This window comes from Neofelis nebulosa, chromosome 8, assembly GCF_028018385.1.
Source record: "Neofelis nebulosa isolate mNeoNeb1 chromosome 8, mNeoNeb1.pri, whole genome shotgun sequence".
NCBI lineage: Eukaryota > Metazoa > Chordata > Mammalia > Carnivora > Felidae > Neofelis > Neofelis nebulosa.
Genome location: NC_080789.1, coordinates 50,871,737 through 50,899,306, shown reverse-complemented (window position 1 = coordinate 50,899,306; position 27,570 = coordinate 50,871,737). Strand labels below are relative to the sequence as shown.

Genomic DNA, 27,570 nt, shown 5'->3' with positions numbered 1-27,570 from the left:
ATCCTGGGGTTGTAATTTCGAGCTCCAAGTTGGGTGTAGAGATTACTTAAAAATAAAATCTTACAAAATCTAGTAGTGCAATTGCTGAATCATAAGGTAGTTTTATTTTTAACTTTTTGAGGAACCTCCACACTGTTTTCCAGAGTGGCTGCACCAGTTTGCATTCTTGCCGACAATGTAAGAGGGTTCCCCTTTTTCCATCTCCCACTTTGCAACATTATTGACGTGTATGAATCTATCCCATGGAAATAATCGTATTGGTGCAAAAAATTATAGCTGGAAGGATGCACATTTCTACATTACGTATAATAGTAAATAACAGAAATCAATGTAAGTGTCCAATAATAGGAAATTTAAAAAATAAATTATAACTAAATGTAATCATTAACACAATGTTCTACAAGAATGTTCATCTTACATTGTTAGTGGTAAAAGGCAGATTACTAAACACTATGTAAACAGGATTCTACTTTTTGCAACAAGGAAGTGAATGGGTCTATAATTATAGAAAAAGGACTAGAAAAAATAAACAAAAGCATCTAAAAGTAAGTGGGTGTTAGGATTATAATGATGCCACCTTTCTTTTCTGCTTATCTATATTTAAAATTTTTTCTGCAAGGAACATGTATTACTTTAATTTTTAAAATAATTGTCATTATTTGAGTAGTTTTAAAATTATTTTTGTAATCTTAGTTGATGGGATTTAAAGAAAAAACAAAAGTCATATGCACCATATGTCAGTATTGGTAGCTTTCTGTGTAAGAAAAATGCTTTTATCTATTTCATGTGCTATTAATTTCCTATAGTGACATTCCACTATAGAGAAGCTCTTTAAATTTATTAATTGCTTGTATTTTTATCCATATAATTGCAGACAAGTCTTTTTCGTTGTTCTCTGGAAGAGACTAATATAAGAACGAGGATAATGACTCCCAAGCAAATATACAAGGGACTAAGCTTAATTTGTTAGAGCACTACCGTGTTGTGATAACAATTATGATTTTGTCTCCAGTGTGGGAGAGTGGGCTGTATACTAGGGCTACAGTAGGTACCTGTTCATAATCCATCCTCTGTAAATATTGCATTGATTGGAACGGATGCCACGAGAGAGCAAGGGTAGATCGGCATGAAACACTTTTCCACTGGTCAATCAGTTAACACTACGTATTTGTATAGCAAGTACCATAGCGGTTGGATCAAGAAATGTTAATATTTGATCAGAATTCAATTCAATTTTAATTTAATTTAAAAATTCTGGGAATTTAAGACCCGTGTAACGGAAAAGTAATGAAATGTCAGGTCCTCCAGTATGTATCCTCTTTATACTCCCATCCACACTTTACACTCCCTCCAGAGTTCATTTGCTCACTGCTGACCTCCCTCTTGGACATTTCTGCTCTGTGCAGTGGGATGTTCATTTGCTTGCAAAGAAACTTTTCTTTATTCTCAACCTGCTCAAAGGCATTTTCATCCTATCATCTCAAGGAAACCTGGCTCTCATTAAGTGCACTGCTTTGCTTCATTTACAATTCTGTCCACGGAAGGGTGCTCATTCTGCTGTGAACCTGATGCCTCTAGGTCTGGGAGGGGCCAGTCCAATGCTTCCAGCTGCACGCTGCTGTCTCCCAGCCCAGGGCTGGCTTCAGGGGCATGTGTCCGGTGTAGTCACACAGCGTCCGTGCACAGAAATACCCCTGCTTGGGGCTTAATGCTCTATAGTGTTGTCTTGAAACTCTTAACAATTGTTATGGGCTGAATTGTGTCTCTCAAAACTCCTATGTTGAATATCTAATACTTAGTAGCTCAGAATGGGACCATATTTGAACATGGGGTCCTTAGGGGTGCCTGGGTGGCTCAGTTGGTTAAGCGTCTGGCTTCAGCTCAGGTCATCTCATGGTTCAGGAGTTCCAGTCCCATGTCAGGCTCTGTGCTGACAGCTTAGAGCCTAGAGCCTGCTTCATATTCTGTGTCTCCCTCTCTCTCTCTCTCTGCCCCTCCCTCACTCACACTTTGCTTCTCTCTCTCTCTCGAAAATAAATAAACGTTAAAAAAAAAAAGATTTTGAACATGGTGTCTTTAAAGACACGGTTGAATGACGTCACTGGGGTAAGCCTTAATCCAATATGACTTGTTCTCTTGTACAAAGAAGAGATTAGGACACAGACACAGTGGAAAGACGTGGTAAAGGAAGAGAAACAAGATGGCTGTTTACAAGCCAAGGAGAAGGGCCTCAGATGAAACCAACTTGTAAGGGACATCTTGATGTAGGGCTTCTAGCTTCCAAACAAGTGAGGAAATACATTTCTGCTTTTTAAGCCACCCAGTCTGTGGTACTTCACTACAGCAGCCCTAGCAATCTAATATAACAATTTTACCTTTTAATTTATGTTTTGTGCGTGAAGTGTGAAGGAACAGTACTCAAGAGGCTTGGAGCCACAGTTCATTAGTCCCACCTCCCACTGTCTCCCCACCTTCCCTGGTCAGATTCTTGGCTTCCTACACTTCCCCTCAATTCCTACACCCCCAGCAGTTGGAGTGATGCCCACTCTGTCCCTTCCTGTCCCCTCCCTGGGGTAGTGAGTGGGCCATGTCGGCAGAGCAAGTGCACCTGTGTCCCATCATTGCTCCCTGGCCCTGGCTGGGGACTGGATGCGGGCACAGGTAGGGCTGAGGCTGAGTGAACATTCCCTATGACGCATTTAGGTAGGGCACGTCAGGACCATCTCTGTTCTCAGACACAGCTGGCAGCACCACTGTGTCTGGTGGATCCTCGGCAAGGGCTAGCCTCTTGCCCACCCCGATCCAGGAATTGTGGTTCCTTCACGGCTGCCCTTCTGCTCTGGTTGGAATGGTGGGCTATGGAAGGAGAGACCGACTTATTTCCATTCAGCTCAGGTGCAGCACATCAGGGAGGTAGAAATCGGAAGCCAATGGGCCTTGCACTGAGTCATGGGACAGAGCCCCCACGGGGCACCTGTGAGGGTCTGCACTCGCTCTGCAAGTATCCCTATGTCCAAGGGACCACAACATGCAATTACAAGTAAAAACACCATGACAGGCCAAGAGACCGCAGAAAAAAAGGAAAGAGTTTTCTATATTTTAGTAACTTGAGCAGCATTATATATAATTTTTAAAATTAATTTATTTTGAGACAGAGTGTGAGCAGAGGAGGGGCAGAGAGAGAGGGAGACAGAGAATTCCAAGCAGGCTCTGCACCCTCACCAAGGAGCCCGATGCGGGGCTTGAACCCACAAACCACGGGATTGTGACCTGAGCAGAAACCAAGATTCGGACACTTAACTGACTGAGCCACCCAGGCACCCCAACAGCGCTCTATTTAAATGGAGGCCCTCATATTTTCATTTGGCACTGAGCTCTATAAATTATGTCGCCAGCCCTGCCCAGGCCAGCCCCATACCTTAAGGTTACTACTTTTAGAGCTCATACAATCCGGGTATTTCATCCTGTCTCCTCAGTACCCTTGCTTCTGTGCTTATAATTTACTCCTTTAGCTCGTATCTTTATCCCTGCTCCTGGCCATCATGGTGTGGTGGCCATTCCCGGAGTGTCAGACTTAGCCACATCCAGCTCCCTGTTTCCCCAACCTTCAAATCCAATCTAGGAGAACAATTCCCTCTTGTGACCCACCCTCGTCTTTCATCACCCAACTGCTCCACCTCTCAACCTTAGCATTGTGATTTAGTGCACACGCCATGTGGCAAATCAACTTGTAAAAGAGAAGAGTAATGTTTACTTTGTAGGTTTGCTGTAAGGTTAAGCAAAATCATATCTATCTATCTATCTATCTATCTATCTATCTATCTATCTATCTATATGATGTGCTTAGCATGATGCCTGGCACACAGATAGGCCTTCTCACTAAAAGCCTAGCATTTTCCCCTTGGGTCACAATTTCCTACCCTTGTGCTCCCACCCTCTGGTCCCCACCAAACTGGCATCCAACACTAAGATCTCCACTCTCAATCTCCCCCTTTTATGTCAGTCTATCATGACACCCTTGTCCATCCCCAGGCTTCACTCCCTACCCTACCCCCTATTTTTTCAACTCCTGGCAGGATTCTCGTTTCTTTTCTGCCATAGCTGACCTGCAAAATATCTGCCCCGTAAAAATTTACCTAGTTCCTCTCTAGTTTCCTGTGATCTGCTTTCTCTGCTCCCAGACTGAGACCCTGCTGTGCTGGCGTGTGCCTGCCGACTCCAGCCAGCCCCTTCCTGCTGGTCTCGGCTCATCCATAACCTCCATACCCCACAGTGGTTGTGAGAAGGCTTCTCTTCGAGCCTCCTGTCCTTTCCTATCCTCTGACTCTGAGCCACTGTCCCCGGTTTCGACTCCAGAGGTAAAAAGCAGGCCTTGGGCTTGACTCTGCCTTCCCTGTTCTGCTTACAGACAGACCCCTGTATGTGGGGCCTCCCTCCTTCCCCCTCTTCCTGCGTATCTCTCTTCTTGCCTGTTTTCCTCTACACTCTGGGTCCTCTGTTGCTTCCCAACTTGGTCAGTCATTCTTTCTACTTTACCGTCAACCTCTTGTTCTCCATGTCTGCCCCTCCTCCGAATGATACCTTCTTCAATATTTAATTTACGGGGAAACCCTTCCATCTCATCAGCCAGGCCCTTTGATAAAGCCTACCGTGCTGGCTCGCTCCCTTCTTCCACTTCTGACAGCTCCTCAGCTCCCTTGATAGAAGGCTGTCCTCCATTCCAGGGACATCTGTCTCTCTGAGACACTCAGTGGGCTCCTAACTGCCCATCTGTGATCAACATCTAAACTTGATCACACCTCATTTCTCTGCAGTGTCTGACATGGTTGAATTCTACTTCCTTCTGAAAAGGAACTCTGGAATTCTAATTCCTTTAGGTGGTCTCTCTCTCCGTTTTCTTTGCCTTCTCCTTTTCGCCTTCTCTGCTGCTCCCTCCACTGTTGCTGTTCTCTCGGCTTCCACCCTTCCCCCTTCTCTTTCCCTCTCAAGCCTCCCTTGATGAATTCATTTGTCCTCGTGGCTTTATCCACCCTATCTTTTCTGACGACCCAGTGCTGGGGTCCAGGCCCACCGGACCAGAGTAGCACAGTGGCCGTCACATTGCTTAGCCACACAGCTTACTGGCTAAATGACCGGTGCAAATCATTAACCTATGCAAGTTTTAGCCTCTTCCACCGGACAGTGAGACTAACAACACATAGCTTATGGGGTTGTTGTGAGGATTAAAATAATGCAGAAAAAGCTGCTGGCACATATAAATGCCTCAATAAACTGTAGCGACCCTGCTGTTGCTCATTGCCTTGATATTTATTTATTTTTTAACTTTTTTAAGTGTTTATTTATTGTTGAGAGACAGAGAGAGAGGGGGGAGAGAGAGAGTGCAAGCAGGGGAGGGGCAGAGAGAGAGGGAGACACAGAATCCGAAGCAGGCTCCAGGCTCTGGGCTGTCAGCACGAAGTCCAACATGGAGCTCAAACCCACGAACTGTGAGATCATGACTTGAGCTGAAGTCGGATGCTTAACCCACTGAGCCACCCAGGCGCCCACTCAATGTATTTTTGTGCAGGATTTATTACAACTCTGTTCATATCCAGCAAAGACCATTTGACAGGCACAATGTAATAGGATAAAGGCTAGGTGCTTGCCTACTTTTCCACTGTCCCGTAAGTGCTCATGCACCACCAAATGAAACCACTGACAATTTCCGGAAGGTACCATGTCCAAATAGCCTGTCTCTATTGCTACCCTACTCTGTACAGCCACCCCTGACCATCTCTCCCACAGTCCCTTACCAAATTCATTACTTCCACTCTAACCCCTGCAGCTATGATCGGCTTTTTCTAAAAATCATTGCCTCTCAACCTTCTGAACTTCGCTTTTCAGTCCTGTCTTTGTCTCCAGAGCCTAGCACAATGCCTGGCACACAGACCTTTATTACCCCTACAGTGGTTGAGTCGATAAATTCAAAACACTAGAGAAACGCTTCATCAGCATTCCACCAGGGGTCGCTTTCTTTACATTTTAGGAAGGAACAGTGCAGGCACTTAGTAAATCAATTCTTTATGAAAAATTTAACTTTGTGTTTAATTTTTAAAGTCATTTATTGTTTATTTAATGGAAACTGAAATTCTGCCATGTCGTACAAGCCTCACAGCACTATGTGATCTGCATCTCTTTCTGGTTTTATGGATAATGTCAAAATTCACGTTTGGATAAAACCCAAAACTGAACGTGGCTTTTAATTTTGCACATTAAGAATTCAGATCACTGAATTTATGTGCAAGTTTCTTCCATATTTTTTTTTTTTTTTTTTTTTTTTTAAATTTTTTTTTTTTCAACGTTTTTTATTTATTTTTGGGACAGAGAGAGACAGAGCATGAACGGGAGAGGGGCAGAGAGAGAGGGAGACACAGAATCGGAAACAGGCTCCAGGCTCCGAGCCGTCAGCCCAGAGCCTGACGCGGGGCTCGAACTCACGGACTGCGAGATCGTGACCTGGCTGAAGTCGGACGCTTAACCGACTGCGCCACCCAGGCGCCCCCATATTTTTAAGGTTAATATCCTTTGATAAGGATATTAGTATTTAATTAGTTTATTTCAAGTATGTTTATAGTTTATCCCAAAGACCAATTGTCTAAAGCTTTATTTCTTTATTCTTATTTACTCTGTTGCAAAAATAATGGTGTATTCCTACTAATCATCTTGATATGCCTGGCTTGCAGTGGACACTATAATTTCTAACATTACCATTATTATCTCTAGGAGAACTGGCCACACAGAATGAGAAACTTTCCCTCTAGGGAGGGTCAGGAAAGACTCCCTTGAGGAAGTCGTACTTGTACAAAGATCTGAAGCAAGAGAGAGCCCAACGTACCGACGAACTGCACAAAATTCAGGATGGCTGGAGCTTAGGATGAAAGAGGGCGGTGGTGGGGAGAAGATAAACTCAGCAGTTATCTGAGTGATCTCAGTAGTTGGCTGGTACCAGCCGGCTCAGAAAGAAACTTTTCATCACGTTTCATGCTATGAGCAATGAGAAGCTATTGATGGGTTCATTTTTAGGATGACTTGAGTCAGCAAGACCTTTTAGGAGGTTGTTCGGGAAGACATAATGGTGGCCTGCACGGGGGTGGTCCAGAGGAGATAGAGATAAGCGGACAGAGTAAGCATATTTTTAGGAGGTGGAATTTATAGAATTTGGTGAAGAGCTGCAGGGGTAGGGAGGGCGGAGAGAGCCAGAAGTGGAGGATGCCTCTAGGGTTCTAGCTCGGGCAGTCAGCAAGAGGAGAGTAGCATTCGAGGAGCTAGTGGAGGAAGGCCAGGTGTGATACACGTGTCATGGAATCGCTCCACGGTCCCAGCAGCTGACCTTTATCACCCATTTCTCTGTGCTCCTTTAGTATATCATTTCTCTTTCGATTGGAATCCACGTAAGAACCACAGACTGTTGGAACAGTACTGGATCGCACAGATTAGCAACAACCTCATCATATATGAGCTTTAAGAATCACAAAACTCTCCAGCCTCCTGGGGCCCTCCTATACAAGTAAAATATCTCAGGTACCTATGCTTTGTAACTGTAGGAAATATAGTCAATACCCAACTATTTCTAGGTATTTCCAGGAGGATGTTTGCATGGCCTATTGTCATCGGGAACCAGCAAGGCTCCATTTCTCCTTAATCCCCTCTTACTGCTACTTCCTTGCCTCCCCTTCATGCTCTGGCTCTGTCTCAATTCCTTCGCTCTAACTTGGCCCCAGAGCCCCAGGCTTTCATTTCTAGGACCTAGGGACCCAACGCTGTTGCCTGTAACTTGCTTTATAAAAGACTGCAAGGAATCGAGGAAGATTACTGAGCAAATTAAGGAACTTTAGACTCAGATTTCAGACTGCCCCGTGGGCTGGCCAGCTGCTGTCCTACTAGACGTGCATGCTCTCATTTACAATAGGTGTCTTCGCCTGGTTCTTCTCTTGCCTGTTCTTTAAGACCCCAATCCTTTGTCTCCAGCCCATTTCCCAAATCAGTGATCATCCACATAAGTCATCTAAGGATAATGCCCTTTTCCACTTTATCTATAGCAGTTTTATCAGTTTTATTTACTTATGTTTAATTTTTCTCATCCTTGCTAGACTCCGTGTCCTGGCTTTGCATGGCCAAGCATTTGCCCAAAGCTGTTTTCTCTAGATGAACTCTGCTGCACTTTTCAAATAGTAATTATTTCCCTCCTGCTGTCTGTACTCTATTTTGAAGAGAAAACAGAAGCTCCCAAATCTAAGTGCACAGCACTGTCAGTGACAGATTTTAGAACAGAACATCTTTTTCTGAGACATCTGACCTTGATTCCAGTATGCTTTCTGTACAAATCTCTCATCTTGGGGGCGCCTGGGTGGCTCAGTCAGTTGGGTGTCTGACTTTGGCTTGGGTCATGATCTCACAGTTCATGGGTTTGAGCCCTGCGCGAGGCTCTGTGCTGGCATCTCAGAGCCTGGAGCCTGCTTCTGATTCTGTGTCTCCCCCTCTCTCTCTGCCTCTCCCCTGCTCGTGCTCTGCCTCTCTCTCGGAAATAGAGAAACATTAGAAACAAACAAATCTCTCTAGTCTTTTGGCCTGGGACTTCTTGAGGGTGTGGAATTGCTAGCTAGCTCAGCACAATGCCTGGAGCAAAGCAAGATCGCGCTCCAGGAATGTTTGCTGAATGGACATGCTTTCATCCCCATTCCCTCAAAATTCTTCTAGACTGGAGTGATCCAGCCTTTCTGGTGCCAGTGACCAACCGTGACCATTAGAGGGCAGCAGAGGTACAAAAGCACCCTGGAGGGGATGGCTGAAGTCTTGTAACCAAGTCAATCAGAAACATCAGTAACAGAAACTTCATGGAATACAGAATGCAGGGCTGTCAGGTTAGACAAAAACAAAAACAAAAACGAAAACCCCAGTAAACTCTGGGAATACTTACATTAGAGATTTTTCGTTGTCTATCAGAAATTCAAATTATCTGGGTGCCCTGTGTTTCACCTGGCAACTCTAACAAGTGCCATTGCACATGAGCCTCACGCTCAAGAAGTGGCTTTGGTCCTTATCAGGATCCTGTTGGAAGGAATTTAATGGGGAAGGTGTATGGTGAGGTTACAAAAATCAAATGTGCACGTTCATCACAGAGGGGATTGACTAACGGTGTTAGCTCAGCCGATGTCAAAATCCGCCCTGCAGGAGAAAACTGTAATAGCACCTGGAGTACTCAGGATGGCAGATCCCTCCTCTACCCCTTCCTGCAGGAAACGAGACTGCCCTTGCATGCAGTGCAACAGATAGTTACCGTTGAAAGAGGATATGCAACATCTCTGTATGTGGGCATAGACTGAGCAATAATAGTTTAACTCCACGCACTGTGACAGCTATAACTTGTATCCACCCTCCTCCTTGATCTTGGCATCTTTCAACTTGAATCACAACCAATTCTCTTTATTCCAGAATCTGCCATTTTCCACAGGTTTTTCTTATGATGCTTCCTTTCCCCAAGGTTCATTTTCTTTTTAAGGACCTCCTAAAATTATGCTGCTTTTTTTTTTTAATGTTTATTTATTTATTTTGAAAGAGAGAGATAGAAAGCAAGTGGAGGAGGGGCAGAGAGAGAGGAGACAGAGAATCCCAAGTAGACTCTGGGCATGGTCAGAGTCAGACTCCACCTGAACCACAAAACCATGAGATCATGACCTGAGTGGAAACCAAGAGTCAGACGCTCAGCCAACTGAGCCACCCACGCACCCCCTGAAATTACGCTTCTTAAACGTACCTTTCTCTAAGTGGAGATACCCATTCTTAATCTAATTGATAAACATAAACACTGAATAAGCTGAGAAACACATTTGTTTCAACACACACTTATTGAGGGCCTACTATGTAGGAGAAAGCTGTCACCATTAAGAAACTCATAACATAGTTAACAAAAACATTAGAAACCAGAAGGGAAACTCCCCCCCGTAAGAAGTGATTGATCTGGGGTGGAGAGAACAACTGGTTCCTTGTAAATCACAGTTCTCATATTCCTACGAATTTACTTTTGGAAGTAACTTCAGGGTAAGAAAATTCATGTGTATGTTATAACTGATCTATGGGAATTGGGAAAGCTACAGTAGAGGCTTCTTTAAGTTGTTTCTCAAGGAGCAGTTACTTGCTTCCTCTTTTCATTAGGTAGAACTGACCAAATCTAGCCTCAGTCATCCTTCTGTATATAGAAGCAATTGAAACACACACACACACACACACACACACACACACACACACACACACTCGTACAGCTGCATGGATTCAAGAACAACAGGTACTAGTGATAGCTGGCTGGAGAAGGCAGCTTCTAACGATCCTAGAATGTTAGTACTTCAAAGACCTTAGGGATCAATCATCTGGTCCAATTTCCTTACTTACAGATGTGGTATCTGAGGCCCCCAAATTTTTAAAGACTTGTGTAAGTTCCCTCTCCAAGCTTGAGACAGGGTTGGGACAGAGCTCAAGACTCCCATCTGTGTTTAAGATTAGGTTCTGAAAGACTAGATATGACGTCCAGTGACATTTGGGTAGTAACCATTTTCTCCTGGGAAAGTTTTTTTTTTTTTTTTGAGAGAGAGTGTGGACTCACCCATGCTAGGAGAGGTAGGAGCAGAGGGGAATAAGGAAGGGAGAGGGGCAGAGGGGAGAAGGAGGGGTAGAGAGGGAGTGGGGGAAGGGCAGAGGGAGAGGGAGAGAGAGAATCTTAAGCAGGCTCCGCACCCAGAGCAGAGCCCGACTTGGGGCTGGAGATCATGACCTGGGCCAAAATCAAGAGTCAGATGCTTAACTGACTGAGCCACCCAGGAGCCCCTCCTGGGAAACTTCCTTAAGTCCCTGGCTTCTATGATGATTTTAGATTTTCCTCTGTCTCCTGGATGCTCATTTCTGACTCCTTTGCTAGTGCCTTCCTCTACTCTAGTCTACAAGGAATGTTCTTTAGAGTTCCTTCTCCCACCACCCTCTGCACAATTTCATCAACTATCATTGTTTTAGTCAGTGTAAAAACTACCCCTTCAACTCCCCAATTTTTCTCTCTTATTCTGATGATTTCCCTAGGATCCATATGTTCAACTGTTATCTAGATATTCCACAGACATCTCCAACTGTCCAAAACAGAATGCTTATCTTTTTTCTTAGCCTCCCCCAAGTTGGGCTCTCTTCTTGTATTCCGTGTTTTAGATAGTGACGTAATTATCCACGCAAGTCTCCTTGTCCCCACCCCGTCCCCCCCACAAATTGGTCACCAAGCCCTCTCAAGTCTATGCCCTTCACACCTCTTTACCCATTACTTCCTCTGCATCCACACAACCCTGCCTTCGTTAGGTCAGGAGTTACAGATTCAAATGCATACAGGAGGAAAGCAAGTGAGAAGGGACATGTGCCTTTAATAGGGGGCAGTAAGAACTATGACCAACTAGAGACAATGGGCCTCATGTAAAGAGGAGACAAAGTATGTAGTTTATGTCAATTTTTTCTAAGAGAGAATGCAGGCCCAGTATTGCCAGATATACTAAATTTGGAAGCCTAAAGTTTTAATGCAAAATATTCTGATTTTTAAGTGGGGCAAATAATTTAATTTAAAAAACCCTCAGATATTGGATGGAAAACAAGCATACCTGTCCCCCCACTGCCACCAGCACTGCTGTGCCTGACCCATCCCATCGTCCTGCATCTAGCACAGTGCCTGAAACACAGTAGGTGATCAGCAAACACTTAAGTGAACGGAAATGGATTATGAGGTTGTTGTTGAGTGGTGTGCCGTTTAACCTTAAAAAATAATTGCAACTCCTGAATTGTTATGCGCACCTTTTAGTGAATAAAGTGACACAAAAGTATTTCAAGAAAAAGTCAATTATTTTCCTTCTCTGTTCCCATACCCTACAGGAAATTGATACTAACAGTGTAGTGTTTATCCAGCTACATTTTCTGTGTGATCTTAAGACAGTTATGTGAATTTCTGTTTTGTTTTTGTTTTTCAAAAATGTAACCATACTTTACACATTAGTCTGCAATGTGCTGTTTTCGCTTAATTATCCAGTATTGCCATCCTTTGGCTTAGTAATTAAGTTAGTTACTAAGTTAGATATTCTTTTTTTTTTAATGTAGATTTCTTTTCTTTTTTTTAATTTTTTTTAACGTTTATTTTATTTTATTTTTTTAACTTTTTTTTTTTTTTTAATTTATTTTTGAGACAGAGAGAGACAAAGCATGAACGGGGGAGGGGCAGAGAGAGAGGGAGACACAGAATTGGAAGCAGGCTCCAGGCTCTGAGTCATCAGCCCAGAGCCCGACGCGGGGCTCGAACTCACGGACCGCGAGATCGTGACCTGAGCCGAAGTTGGACGCCCAACCGACTGAGCCACCCAGGCGCCCCTAACGTTTATTTATTTTTGAGACAGAGAGAGACGGAGCATGAACGGGGGAGGGTCAGAGAGAGGGAGACACAGAATCTGAAACAGGCCCCAGGCTCTGAGCTGTCAGCACAGAGCCCAACGCGGGGCTCGAACCCACGGACCGCAAGATCATGACCCGAGCTGAAGCCAGCTGCCCAACCGACTGAGCCACCCAGGCACCCCTCTTTTCTTTTTTTTAACGTTTATTTATTTTTGAGACAGAGAGAGACAGAGCATGAACGGGGGAGGGTCAGAGAGAAAGGGAGACACAGAATCTGAAACAGGCTCCAGGCTCTGAGAGGTCAGCACAGAGCCCGACGCGGGGCTCGAACTCACGGACCGCGAGATTGTGACCTAAGCTGAAGTCAGCCGCTTAACCGACTGAGCCACCCAGGCGCCCCTAATGTTGATTTCTTATAAGACAGAGAGGAGGGAAGGAGAGAATCCCAAGCGGGCTCCATGCTCTGTGTAGAGCCCACCTCGGGGGCTCAATCTCATGTCCTTGAGATCATGAACTGAACTGAAATCAAGGGTCGGTTGCTTAACAGACTGAACGACCCTAGTGCCCCAAGAAACTTCATTCTTTTTAATAGCTGCATAATGCTCTTTAATATGATTACTATAATTAATCCAACCACTTTCCTATTGACTAACAATCAGATTGTTCCTGGCTTCTTTTTGGTTTAAGAAAGATGTACAATAAATATCCCCATAAACTTATACAGGGCTCTTCCACGCCTTCTATTTCTGTGAGAGAGATCCCCCAAAATGGAATCACTATATTAAAGGATGTGTTAATATGTTTTAAAAGACACTTCACAATCACTTTCAAAGGGTTCTAACAATTCACATTCCCAACCAGGTGCCTTTGGCAGAGTGAACAGGGAAGGTCCCACTGAGAAGATGATATATGAACAAAGACTCAAAGATGGTGAATGAGCTAGACACACAGATCCCTGGGCAAGACATTTCCGGACAGGGGGAACACACCGGGGAAGTGCCCTGAGACTGATGCGTTCAAGGAACAAGAAAGAGGCCAGTGCAGCCAAAGCAGAATGATCCAAGGGCAGAACAGGAGGAGATACTGTCAGTGAGACTGATGGTAGGGCAGAGCCTGTAGAACCATTTAGGTTTTTGCTTTTACCATGAGTGTGATAAGGAGCCATCGCTGGGTTTTGAGCAAGGGAGTAATATACTAAGACCTGTTTTAAAAGGATCACTACGGCTGTTACATTGAGAAATGCTCTATCTGGGAGAGCACTGGGCGCAGGAGACCAGGTAGGAGGTTGCTGCGATAAGCTAGCACAGAAAGGAAGGCAGAGGGGGGACTAGTGTATAAGCAGTGGGGATGGTGAGATCTGTCAGATTCTGGGCTTGTTCTGAAGGTAGAGTCAGTGGAACTTGCTGATGGGTTGGTTATGGGATGGAGGAGACAGAAAGGAGTCAGGGATGAATCCAGAGAGTTTGGCTAGAGCAACCACGAGGATAAAGTTGCCATCACTGTGGGATGGGGAAGACTGTAGGTGGAACAGATCTGAGGGGAAAAGATCAGGGATTCATATTTGGCCATATTAAGTTTTACATGTGTATTACTGATCTAAATGGGGTTTTTTGGCAGGCAGTTGGAAATACAAGCTTATAGTTCAAAAGAGAGGAACACACAGCAATACAAACTTAAGAATCACAGCATAACGAGGCTGCTGGGTGGCTCAGTCGGTTGTGTCTGACTCTTGATTTTAGCTCAGGTCGTGACCCCAGGGTCATGGGATTGAGCCCCACATCAGTCTCTGCTGCATGTGGAGCATGCTTGGGATTCTCTTTCTCTCTCTCTCTGTCCCTTTCACCAGCTTGTGCTCTCAATCTCTCTCTCTAAAATTAAAAAAAAAAAAAAAAAAAAGAATCATGGCATATAGATGCTATTTAAAGACATGAGACCAAATAGAGTGTAGAGAGAAGAGCAAAGACCAAGTGGTCAGGGAGAACAGGGAAGACCAGAAAAGGCAACTACTCGGAAGCAGCAGACACGAGAAAGGGAGACAATCAAGAGATAGTGGTGTCCCTGAAACCAGGGGCCCAAAATGTATGAAGGCAGAAGGAGAGATGAGGTGCGTCCAATGTGGCTCTGATAAGTCATGTAAGAGGACAGCTGAGAGCTGATAGACTGAGCAAGGGACCCCAAAGACAGTCACATCCTACTCCCCAGAACCTGTGAATACATTACCTTCCATGGCAAAAGGGACTTTGTAGATGGGATCATGTTAATAAACTGGAAATGGGGAGATTGTTCTGGATTGTTAGGGTGGGAACAATGTGATCACAAGTGTCCTTAGAAGGGGGAGGCAAGAGGTTTGGAGTCAGAGGCAGAGGCAATGGGGCAATGGAAGCAGAGTTTGGAGTGATGTGGCAAGGGGCGCACTGTCCCCTAGGGCCTCAGAAGGAAGGCATCCTGCGGACCCATTTTGAACTTCTGACCTCTGGAACCGTGTGATAATAAACTTGTGTTGTTTTAAGTAACTAAGTTTGTGGTACTTTGTCATAGCAGCAATAGGAAACAAGTACCCCAACCATGGGGTATAGTGATGTGAGTGTCCTGTGTTCGTGGCCACATGATGGCCTTGGAGCAGAGGAGTTTCAGGAGAATGATGGGAGTAGAAGTCTGACTGAAGTGGGCTAACGAAGACCAGGAGAACGTGCAGGACCTTTGTGCAAAATCAATAAAAAAAAAAGCCTGTTTCTGGGGGCACCTGCGTGGCTCAGTCAGTTAAGTGTCTGACTTTGGCTCAGATCATGATCTCACATTTCGTGGGGTTGAGTCCCACATCGGGCTCTGTGCTGACAGCTCAGAGCCTGGAGCCTGCTTCGGATTCTGCGTCTCCCTCTCTCTCTGCCCTTCCCCCTGCTTGTGTTCTGTCTCTTTCAAAAATAAATATACATTTAAAAAAAAAATTTTTTTTAAAGCCTGTTTCTGGCTGGCCAATTGGAAACGGTGATGCCTCGAGGTAGATCAATTTCAAATGTTGTTCCTCAAAAATGACAAAGTCCTGTTTCAGGCATTTTGCTTGGCAAGCAAAGAATGAATTAGATTTCAGCCTTTACCAGCACCTCCTCTATCAAATGCCTTTGGGCAGAGCACAAGTTAGCCCTGGAGGAGAGGAATTGAGGATAAATAAATATAGACAATCCTATTAAGTGATTTTGGTGCAGGAGAGCTAAGAAATGGGTTGGTGACTGGTGGGGGAAGTGAGGACAGAGAAATGAATTTTTTTTTTTTTTAAGTAGGCTTCACAGCCAACCTGGGGCCTGACCTCACAACCAACTGGACCTTGAGATCAAGACCTGAGCTGAGATCAAGAAACAGACACTTAACCAGGGAAGGGTTGCTGGAGTGAATGATCTTGAGCAGATGAGAGGGGCTAGGATCAATCTATCTATCTATCTAGATATCACTTTATTTTTGAGAGAGAGACAGAGTGAGAGCAGGGAAGGGTCAGAGAGAAGAGACACAGAATCTGAAGCAGGCTCCAGGCTCTGAGCTATCAGCAGAGCCCAACATGGGGCTTGAACCCACGAACCGTGAGATCATGACCTGAGCTGAGGTCAGATACTTAACTGACTGAGCCACCCAGGCACTGGGAGAGGGGCTAGGATCTAGACCATAATGTAAATGAGGACTACAACTGAGGGCTTGGTATTTGATAAAATCAGTAAGAGGCAACAGGGCACAAAATAAGACAGTGAAATAATATGTTTGCACCAGGAGAACAATGACCACAAAAAGAAGGAAAATGGAGGTTGTGAGGCCAGCCAGGACAGAGTTGTACTAAGTTAGGTGAGAAGGTACAGAATAAGGTGTTGGTATAACTTTCAGACTTGTAACTCAGGGCTCCTAATGAGGGCCCCAGACATCAGGGGGTCTCACTCTTTGAAGTGACTTCCTTAAATCTCCTCAGACCCTCTCTGGTACCTGGGACCAGCTGAGAATGGATTGGTGTCCATCTGGGTGGGGCGCTTCCAACCAGAACCGGGGCCCCATGTGGGCTCAGTACCAGTTTCTCTGTTTGTGGACGATCTTCCATTGCCTGTCCAATGAGTGGCCTTGATCAGACATCCCAAGTTGCTCTGTGGTTCTCGACTATGCTATCATCCTGGGGTTCTGTGGCCAGGTCTTGGTTCCGGGAGGGTGACCCGGCAAGCTAATTGCACCTACTGGGCAATGCAGGTTTTTGTTTTTGTTTTAGGATTGTGTGAGCATGAGATTGGGCTGCCAGAATGGCACTGCCATGTTGATTTAGGGTGGCCTAAATCGTTCATACAGACAGGAGCGCTGCAAAAAATATTTGCCCATGGCTCCACACACCCTAGGAAGGGCCCTGAGTGAAACATAGTAATGAAGGGGCAATCGAAGAGACATTTTAGAGGAAAAGGAGAATAGATGCAATTTAGGGATTAATTAGATGTCCGGATATCTGAGCATCATCTTCTTAAGTGAATCCCGCCCCCCGCCCCCCCCCGCAAAGAAATAGTTCAAACCTTGTACTTCCCCTTATTATTTGGCAATGATACAACTTAGCAAAGAGATAATAGGTGGAGTTTTTTAAAGAGCAGTGTGGGAGCTGTAAGGAAGCGTTTTTTCTCAAAATGTGGAGTAGTGGTCAAATGTTATGGGGAAGGTGTCAGCCAAAAATAATCTTTCCAAAACAGAGCTAGCCAGGAAAGAGGTAAGGAACATTCATTTCTCCCACATGCACTATTGATCTGAAACCGCGGAGCAGGGAGTTCTTACAGGTTGATCCAGCAGCTGCGTGAAAAGTAACCTCCGTGCAATTTGAGTTATGGATCACTCACAGATGACATCATGTTGTGGCTGTCTTTATAACTGTTTTACACCTACTTGAGGATCTCAAAGGAACGTGTGTATGTTTTACAAATCTCAAACAAATAAGCGAAGGCAGAAAATCAAGGAGTTTTCTTTTGCAGCAATATTTGTCTCCACACAGCCCCAGTGTTCTTGGCTCTGTGCACAGATGCTGAGAACACAGAGCTGTGCTTGGACACGCAGCAGCAAAGAACACAGGCGCTGGCGCCAGACTCCCTGGGTTCAAATCCCGGCTCGGCCGCTTCCAACCTTAAGCAAGTTATTTAACCTTTTCACAAGAGTTTCCTCAGAAGTAAAATGGATATTTTACTGGTACCTACTTCCTGGGGCTGTTGGGAAGAGTAAAGGAGCTAATTCACTAAAAGCACTTGATGGCCGACACATCATAAGCACTCAAAATTAGCTACTTTTCTTGTTTATAAATAAAGGAAGATAAAAAATACATAAATGTTCTATTTTTCTGGGTGTGAAAGAATCTTTCTGTGCCCTCTCCAAATTCTGTTTTCGTCTATGAAAAGTGGAATTTCACAGATTTTATCTTCCTTAATGAAATAAGCCATTGGGTAAAATGAACTGTTGTTATAGCTTTATGGCTTTTTTTTTTTTTTTTTTTGAGAATTTTCAAATTCTTTTTTCTACTGCCCTGCATATAATGGCTTTATCCTCAGTGTAATTCTCTTTCTGCATGTTACTTGTCTTTCACTCATTCCTTCCCTTTTTTTTTTTTTAATTTTTTTTTCAACGTTTTTAATTTATTTTTGGGACAGAGAGAGACAGAGCATGAACGGGGGAGGGGCAGAGAGAGAGGGAGACACAGAATCGGAAACAGGCTCCAGGCTCCGAGCCATCAGCCCAGAGCCTGACGCGGGGCTCGAACTCACGGACCGCGAGATCGTGACCTGGCTGAAGTCGGACGCTTAACCGACTGCGCCACCCAGGCGCCCCACATTCCTTCCCTTTTTGCTCCTTATCATTCCACCCTAGTTCTTTGTATCTTATTTTTCTTCAATGCTTCATGAGCTGGGCGACTTTTTTTTTTTTTTTTTTTTTTTGTCTTTGACCAGAGGTATGTGCCATAGGTAGAATCTTCGCACAGATGGAGGGAATTTTCCAGCCACTTACAATGAGCCCAGGAAAACACAGCTGGTAATCTGAAGGCACTTTGACTTCTGCAACCAGGCTGACCCTGTGGAATGCCCAAATATATTTCTGTTCCATGACGTCAGTCTTCTTCCTCTATTACTGATTATGGATTGCATAACTATTACATTTTTCACCTGTTCCTCGATGTGCACTTCTTCTGTTCAATAATTCATCCCAGAGCCAACATAGCACACTATCTTATCAATGTCAGTTTAATACTATCTCTGTCTCTATTTCTATCGATCACCATTATCTGAAATAAGAAGCCTCCACTCCCGTCATCCTCTCTCCCCTTAATCTCAGTGTAGCCCGTAGTACTTAGCACCACTTGCTATTTGTATTTCCTTGATCTTTGTCTATCTCCTTCCCCTAGAATCTGCAGGGACTTGTTTTGTTCACTATCCTTCTCTAGTGCCCAGTAACTGTCCCGAAATACGTACTGACTGAATAAATGGGTTGTAACCATTTGCTTCTTCTCACTAATACTTTCCAAACTTCTGCTGCTTTTTTCCCCACTTATTCTGTGAGATCAATAATTTTCATAAACTGCCTAACAACTGAAGACCAAGATGGCCAACGAGGGATCTGTCTGCAGCACCGTACCTCTGGGGTAGCAGAGTTGTTGTGCTTTCGCTTCTGTGCTTACTTCAATCATGGCATACATGTTAGGAAAGGAGCCTCTAGAAAGCATATTTAAGAAAGCAATAGTTCTTTCATCAACATACTCTCCTAGAACTTAAAGACGTATATGCTGAAATAGAAATAGAAGGGCATGGAGTTAGCCCTTCACGTTATTATACCTTGAGTAAAAACTTACATAATAATGCAGACTAAATTCAATTGTAATTGAGATAACTGGGGCCATTACTTTGTAACATTTAGAGACAGGGGCGTAACATCAATGGCAATTACTGAGATCAATATTTCTACGGGGGCACCCAGGTGGTAAAGAAGAGGCCACGAAGGCTTCATGGGATCTCGTGGTATTTACTACCCAACCTGTCTCCTCAGAGGTGACATTACTTTTCTCTTTCACCTTAAAAATCCATATCAGTTTGTCATCTTACATATCATTTTTTAAAAACACTATAAAGACATACTTTACGTATTAAATAACATCATGAGTCAACTAGGCACTCCCAAAGGACTTTTTTCTTCCGTCTTTTTTCCCTTTTTGGTCTATCACTACTGAACTACTAGGAGTCCAGATTTCTGGTTGGAGACTTATGAAACTAGATATCCACTCTTTGTGGGTAAGGCTTTATACTTCTTTAATCCATTTTCCTACCGCACAATGCTATCCCAGTGTTTTAGCATTCAAAACTCTGCTGAATCAGCCCTTAGTACGGTTTTCCAGCCCCTCATCCCATTAACTCCCAATGTACATACCTTAATTATTTTATAGGAACTTTGTGGCAAGGTTTATAATTGTTTCCTTAGGTCTCTCACTGTACCCACCAACACAACCACCTAGTATGTGATCAGCCTTATGTCAGGAAGGATAGGCTAGGTTCGGCTGACAAGACAAACAACTCCGTAATCTTAGTGGGTTAACCCAACCAAGATTTATTCTCATTGACTCAAAGTTTCCTGCAGGTCTCTAGAACTCTCCAGGGCAGTTGTCCATCATATGATGGATCGTCGTTGTACCTCACACTCCCACAATCATCAAGGTAAGGAATAATTAGGGACAGAGAGCGGAGCACCCACAATTAAATACTTCCACCTTGAAGTGACACGTTGCTCTCGTTTCATCGACCAAAGCAAGTCAGATGGCCATGACTGACTTCAAATAGGTGGGGAAGTAAAGTCCTATGTGCTTAGGATGAGAGGGGAACTAGGCATCTGCTGACAACAGTACTACCTGCCACACATAGGTATATCTGTTGACTAAATGAAATTGAACACATTTTGATTATAATTTCTGCTCTGTATGTAATTACCAATCTTTTTGCAGTCCTATTATTGAACCCATTTCTTTTTCAAAAAAATTTTTTTAATATTTATGTTTGAGAGAGAGACAGAGCGTGAGCAGGGGAGGGGCAGAGGTAAAGAGGTGGAGACAGAATCTGAAGCAGGCTCCAGGCTCTGAGCTGCCAGCACAGAGTTTGACACAGGGCTTAAACTCACAAGCCAACCCCCATGAGATCATGACCTGAGCCGAAGTTGGACGCTCAACCGACTGAGTCCCTGAGGCGCCCCTAACCCATTTCTTGTTTTGATTCTACCATTTCCTTCCAGACATTACTTTAACAAACAAAACAGACAAAATACTAATTCAAACACTCATCAGGATAAATTAATCTGAAGTGCTTTCGTGTAACTGTGAAACCGTCATTATCGTGACTACACCTTAACCGTGTGCTTTACTTCATTACATTAATTAAACAGGTCACTAAACCTTATTCCCTCCCTGCTCTCCCAATAAAATGTTTAGGCTTTACTAATGACAACTTCACAGTGGGCTACCTGCCTTGATCCCCTCCAGGCATTCTAAAACAAATACATTTCCAAAATAACCAGAAGACACATTATAGATAACATAGGGAAAAAAAACTTCTGCATGAGAAGCAACATGAATGAGATACTGAAAATTCTTTGCTTCATGATTCAGATTGATTTATTTAACAAATTTCCTAGGATAGATTTCAAGCAGACATTGACACGAGAGCTTGATTTTGTGTGAGATGAATAGCCACGGTTTCAGGAGAAAATGGTTAAGCTGTTTAGAGCCTTCAGTGGTTCCTCACTAACCTTACTGAGGCCTCCCAAGGCACGGCATGTTTGGCTGTAGCCCACCTCTCTAGCCTCACCTTGTACCCATTCCTGATACTCTTTGGCTTCAGTGACTGGACTTAGGTCAATCCCGAAATCCCTCTTGTTCTTTCCTACCTTTTCCCCCATGACGCTGGCTTTTCAGAAAATCCAGGTCAGTTGTCTTGTAGAATGTCACACATGCTAGGTCAAGTTGCATATATTATGGCCTGTTTCTGAACAGCACTAGAGCTAAAAACAGCTTTTACATTTTTAAAGGGTTGTAAAAAAAGAAGAGAAAGAAGGAAAGGGAGGAGAAGGAGAAGGAGGAGGAAGAGCCGGAGGAGGAGGCAGGAGAATTATGTGATGGAGACCACAGGGCCTGCAAAACCTGAAATATTTATTATCTGGCCCTTTATGAAAACTGTATTCTGACTTCTATTTTAGATCTTTCTGTTTCCTCGTGGCATTATTTAGTTTATACCTCAGTTCCTTGGATTGTAGGCAAGTTGGAAATTAGATCTGGAAATGTGCTATCCAATATAGTAGCCAGCAGGCACATGTAGCTATTGGGTACTTGAAATATAGCTAGTCCAAGTTAAGATGTGCTATAAGGGTAAAATATACCCCAGATTTCAAAGAATTAGCATGAAAAAAAAGAGCATAAATTTTTCATGAGTGATTTTTATGTCGATTACCCTGTTGAAATAAAAATATTTTGGATATATTTGATTAAATAAAATGCATCATTACAATTAATGGTACCTGTTTCTTTTTTTAATGTGGCTACTAGAAAGTTTTAAATTACATATGTAGTTCACATATTTTCATTGAACAATGTGGTCTGCAGCCTTAATTAAAACCAGGTTAAATGTTTTTGGCAAAAATACTTCACAGCTGATCTTCTGTACATTGTACTGCATCCTACCATGAGACACACATCAGTTTGTCTCATTAATGGCGTGAAGTTTGAAAACTTGATAAAGGGGTGACTGACAAGAATCTTCATTGTAAAAATACATTTTCCCCTTTGCAGTTTGTAATCTATTATAGCCGTGAGACTACTGAGCCACGGTTTCCCATTGACTTTTCACTCAATTTTTTTTTTTTTTTTTTTTTTTTAATCCTTTCGTGACCCTTGCTTGAATCCGTTATTACGTTGCGGATTGCAAAATGGTGTTTTATATTTTTAGAATTTCTTTTTAAATTTCTTACCTGACATTCTTTTCTTCTTTTCCTTTTTTTTCCCCTTTCCTTCTTCCTTAAAAGGTGTTTTGTTTTGTTTTGTTTTGTTTTTGTTTTTAGGAAGTATCACAATGGACACATCACTTTTTACATACTCAGTGTGTTACAATCAAGTGCAGTGATTTTCTGATTCTCAAGCTTCCCGAAATTTGGCTAATGGAAGTCCCTTCAAGGGGGCACCTGAATCCTTTTATCATCACCCCATTGTTTTTTGAGGGCTTCCTTGCCATCTGGTACAACAAGTCCCAGGTCTGCCTTCTATTTTCCTTGTTTCAGAGGTAGAAACAGCCACTCCTTAAGAAGCCTCCATTTCTTTGAATGACAAAATGGTATTCCAAAACCAAGAGTTAGGGTGGTAGATGTGATCAGAGTTACTGGGATGACATTCTTTTCAGGTCCTCTCAATAGACAGAACTAGAAAATATATTTTAAGAAACCACAGCTCATATTGACATTGCTAATGCAAGTTTAATATTGTAGGAGTTTTCTCATTCCATTTGTTTTCTTTTCATATCCATTAAAAACCTTCATTTGATAAAAACATAAAGGCATTTACTTATCTGCTTTATCCTATGATACATAATTTCAAAATTATCATAACATTATTAAAACTAGCATTACCCATAGTGTGTGGTGAAGTTTAAGATTACTTTGTAGATCTTTTGTCCTCAGCATATATCCTGTTAAGGGTCTATGGTCAGAGTAACTTAAAAGTATTTATTCAAAGTATTCAAAAGTAACTTGAAGTAATTATTTTCCCTGCAAGGTTATAGCATATGTTTGATAGACACTTTCATTTGTTTCTGTTTGTGTCCAATTCAGGTTTGCTTTTGGTTCATTTATTTTTGAATAAGTGAAACATTCACACAGTTCAGAAGTTAAAACCATTATAAAAAGTTACGCTCAGAGATCTTGTTCCCAGTCTTGTTTCCTCTACCTTCTTTCTATCCTACCTGTAGGTAACTATTTTCATTAATTTCTGGGTTTACCTCTCCTGGTCTTCCTGGCTTCCTATCCCCCCTCCTTCCTTCTTTCTCCCCCAAACAAGCATACCCATATACACATAAATAAAACTATATGCATGGCTTTTGCTTTTTCTTATTTAATTGAATATCTTGAAAACCACTCATTATCAGTTCATAGAGATTTTCCTTTCTTTTTTAAAGTCACTGGAGAATATTCCATTGGATGGATGTATCATAATTCAGTAAGTCTCTTACTTAGACACATTTCTGCTATTTCCACTTACTTGCTACTACAACAATTACAGAGCAAATAACTCCATGCCTGTGTTTGTGGACACGTACCTTCAGGGTAGATCCAGGAATCTCACTTTTAGAAACATCCCAAGTGATTTTCATGCATAGCCAGATTGGAGTATTGTTGCTTACTGTGTAAAAAGGGTAAAAATGGTATTCAGAAACCTTGAATAGTTAACATTTTTAAAACGAAGAAACAACAGGTAGGGAAGCAAAGTTCGCACCATCCCAAATCGTCACTTTACCTCGAGGAATGCAATTGAGTTATATAAACAGTAGCTTAACCTCTGGAGTCTTGTCCTCTAATCACCACGTCGGTAACAAGAATATACTATCCGGACACACATAAGTGACCAAGATTTGGGCAGCAGATAACTTTCAGTTTAGATACGCTGAGTCTGAAGTAGCTGAGGTACATCCAGCAGTGGCATCTACTAGGTGGTTTTTTGCACAGGTTTGGAGATGAGGTTAGGAGTCATTGAGTGTAGATGCCAGAGTAGGTGAAAGATGCTCGAGGGGAGGGTTACAGAGTGAGAAGGTGCTTAGGATGGACCTCTGGGTAATATTAGTACTTAAGAGGGCAGTAGAGGAGCCCAAGGAAACTATACATGGCTAGAGAAGTAGGAGGAAGCCCTGAGAACACAGGTCACGGAAAGCCCAGGGAACAAAGTGTTACAAGGAGATAACAGTTACCAGTGTCAAAGGTTGAGAGGTGAGGTAAGACAAAGGCAAGAAGGTATCCACTGATTTCCATCCAAGAGACCAGGACTGTGGCAGACCAGGTTTAATACTGTGGTGGGAACAGTAGCCTTTATTGAGTGTTAAGCAAGGAATTCAACCTCACACAGATGATCCTTGGAAATCTTGGAAACACCTGGTGTTTTGTCAGCTACAACAGAGTTTTTCTTTTTTTTTTTTTTAATTTTTTTAAATGTTTATTTATTTTTGAGACAGAGAGAGACAGAGCATGAACGGGGGAGGGTCAGAGAGAGAGAGGGAGACACAGAATCTGAAACAGGCTCCAGGCTCTGAGCAGTCAGCACAGAGCCTGATGTGGGGCTCGAACCCACGGACCACGAGATCATGACCTGAGCCGAAGTCGGATGCTTAACCGACTGAGCCACCCAGGCGCCCCAACATAGTTTTTCTAAAAGCAACAAGAAGAGAGATTTGTATCCAAAGGGAAAAATCAATTTTAGTATTTTCTCCCATAGATTTTTCTTAAAACTTTGGTGCTGGCTGTTGTTAATGTATATTAAAATCTATCATAAAATGCTTTGGGATTTAGCAAACAGCACATGTTTAGGTATTTTAGGTTTATTATTAATAGAGTAATTTCATAACAAATAGTATAAAAATAGTAAGGTAATCATATGTTTTATGGTGTTCCTCAAAGAGTACCATGACTTTCAAACAGTATCCCGTATGGGAACCATGGCTCCGGAATAACTTTTTAAGCCTCTTTGCTTTCTCTTCTACTTCCTTTCCCCAGTCCCTGTCCATACTCTTGGCTATAAGTAGAGGCTGTTTTGCCCCACTGTTAGCAGGTAGGTAGTCCAGCTGCAAGGAGCTTGGGAGACCAGTGTGCACTCACAGAGGAAAAGAGGAAACAGACTTTGAATGTCATCTAATCCAGTAGTTTCCAAACCCGGCTGAGCATCGAAATAGATAACCTGGCACGTGCATGAAAAAGACAGAATCCTGGGTCCCTGCCCTAGATCCCTATACTCTGCGTCTGGAACGGGGCGTAGAGAACTGTACCTTGAATAAGAGCCTTTGATGATATGAATTTAACTCCTTAAGAAAGCGGAGGACCAAAGCAGCCATGAATAAACGGGTCTTTCGACTGGAGATTCGCTGCTCTGTGCTTTGGGTGATGACCGATTGTCCTGAAGGGCATCTGGGTTTTCGTTTTAGGGTGCTGGGGATGGCTTGCTTTTCCGGGCTTTTTGGCTCACTAGACCTGGGCTTCCCTCACTTTTCTCTCTCCGGAGGTGCTATAAGTTCTGCAAGTGCCCCCCCCCCCCCGACGCTGTCCAGCCAGCGGGGTTGGTCCAGGCATCCCGCGGACACTCGAGTACGCTTACCGGCTTGCCCTCTCTTCTTCACCCCGCCCTTCGCCCCTTCCCCGGCGTCTGCGTCTTATCCCCGCCTCCCGCGGGAGACTTGGGGCGGAGCTTCGCCGCTGCCCCGCCCCCTGCGCGCGCTCAGGCCGGACGTCGCGAAGCTGATTGGCTGATCATGGCCGTGTACCTGCCGGGGTTTTCCGGAATGTGGGGAGAGGCTCGGGGGGGATCGCCATGGCCTGGTTGACCCAGCACTTGCGCGAACTGCAGGGACCTCTGCTCCCACCGAAGGACTTGGTGGAGGAGGACGATGACTATCAGGAGGAAGCGGAGGAGACTGAAGATCTGGTGTTTGTCGACGCCGAGGAGCTGTGCAGTGGGGGCGTAAAGGCTGGCGCCCTCCCCGGACTCCTCCGCGGTGAGGAAGCCCCCTGCCCCAAGGGGATGGGATTGGAGGCTGAAGTGTTTCCCGTTCTGGTGTTGTCCTAAGTAAGGCGCCGCATTGCTAACAGACTTTTATTTAGGACGGCCTCGCTGTTTTCATCCTACTTAGGATAAGATAATAATAATAATAATAATAATAATAATAATAATAACAGTGACTTGAGTAAATACTATGCGTGAAGCTTGTGTTCTGTGTGTATTATCTCATTTAATATTCACAACTCTTTGAGGTAATTTTATAGTCGAGGAAACAGTTGAATGTCCAGCCTGTATTCACACCCGGAATCAGACTTTCAGACTATTTTCCTGTCCTGCCTGGAATCAAATGTGTATTTATTTTTCAGCTACTTCGAAAATAGACGCACGTACGCAAGAAACATCTCAAGGCGTTGTTGATTCATTAACCTTGTGTTAATAGTGTTGCGATGGGGGTTTGTTTACCTTGTGTAGTTTCCTGTGCTATAAATTATACCTGTTATGTGTACATTGTGACTGATATTTAAGAATATTTTATTTAAGAATATTTTGGTGGTAACCAAAGACCAGTAGAATTTTCTGTGCTGATGGCATTTTTCAGTATTTGCTCTGTCCGGTACAATAGCCACCAGCCATATGTGACTATTAAGAACCTTGAAGTGCAGCTTGTGCTATTGAGCTGAATTTTAAATATTATTTAATTTTAATTAATTGAATTTGAAGAGTTACCTGTGAGTGGCCAGCACAAGTTTCCACAGAAAGTTTTCAAGTGTTTGTGGAGGGTGTAGTCATTTATCCTAAAAGTGTTAGTGACTGGCTATCTTGTTCCAAGCAAGGTGGTATTTGTTGCAGGTGTACCCAGGAGGGATAAGATAATGAAATTTCTGTCTTAATGGGGCTTATCCTTTGGTAAATTAAACAGACATTCTTTAAATAATTACAGAAGTAACTATACTATTATTTAGTGCATAGAAGGAATAGTAAGTAGTGCTAGGAGAGGTTATATTCTTGAGATTCAGGGAAGGCTTTCTTGAGGAAGTGACAATTAAGCTGAGGTCTGTAGCAAATGGGGTAAACAGTAAGGAAGAGAACATTTGAAACAGGTGGAACAGCTTATGCAAAGGTCCTGTGGTGGGAGGGGCCATGCCAGTTTTTAGAAATGGCATGAAGGTCATTATTGGCATGGGTCAGTGTATAGTAGAGATGACTGTTTTTAGAAGAGAAACAGCAGACTTTTGCCCTATACCATACTCAGCTCTTGGAATACAAGGACAAGTGAAACATTGTTATTCTAGAGAGCTTTCTGTGTAGTAGAGGGTGACAGATAAACAGGTAAGTGGAATGTGGATTCCCTCATAGACATCTAT

General features: G+C 43.3%; 1 protein-coding gene and 1 long non-coding RNA gene across 3 annotated transcripts in view; one reads left to right on the top strand and one right to left on the bottom strand.

The window, feature by feature from the left end:
• Positions 1-8,956: 8,956 nt before the first annotated feature.
• On the bottom strand, positions 8,957-25,871 carry LOC131519257 (uncharacterized). Its single transcript, XR_009265559.1, has 3 exons — positions 25,479-25,871; positions 23,766-23,848; positions 8,957-9,087 (listed from the first exon to the last, which is right to left on the bottom strand). It is a non-coding gene; the product is annotated as an uncharacterized LOC131519257 (long non-coding RNA).
• A 65-nt stretch (positions 25,872-25,936) lies between these two features.
• The window catches only part of HELB (DNA helicase B), a 32,071-nt gene continuing 30,437 nt past the window's right edge, over positions 25,937-27,570 (top strand). Inside the window, exon 1 of one of the 2 annotated variants that reach the window (XM_058742109.1) lies at positions 25,937-26,201. In XM_058742109.1, coding sequence (XP_058598092.1) covers positions 26,018-26,201 — 184 coding nt within the window. In that variant the 5' untranslated portion in view covers positions 25,937-26,017. Of the gene's footprint in view, positions 26,273-27,570 lie in introns of both variants that reach the window. The other variant, XM_058742110.1, reaches the window with a different exon arrangement.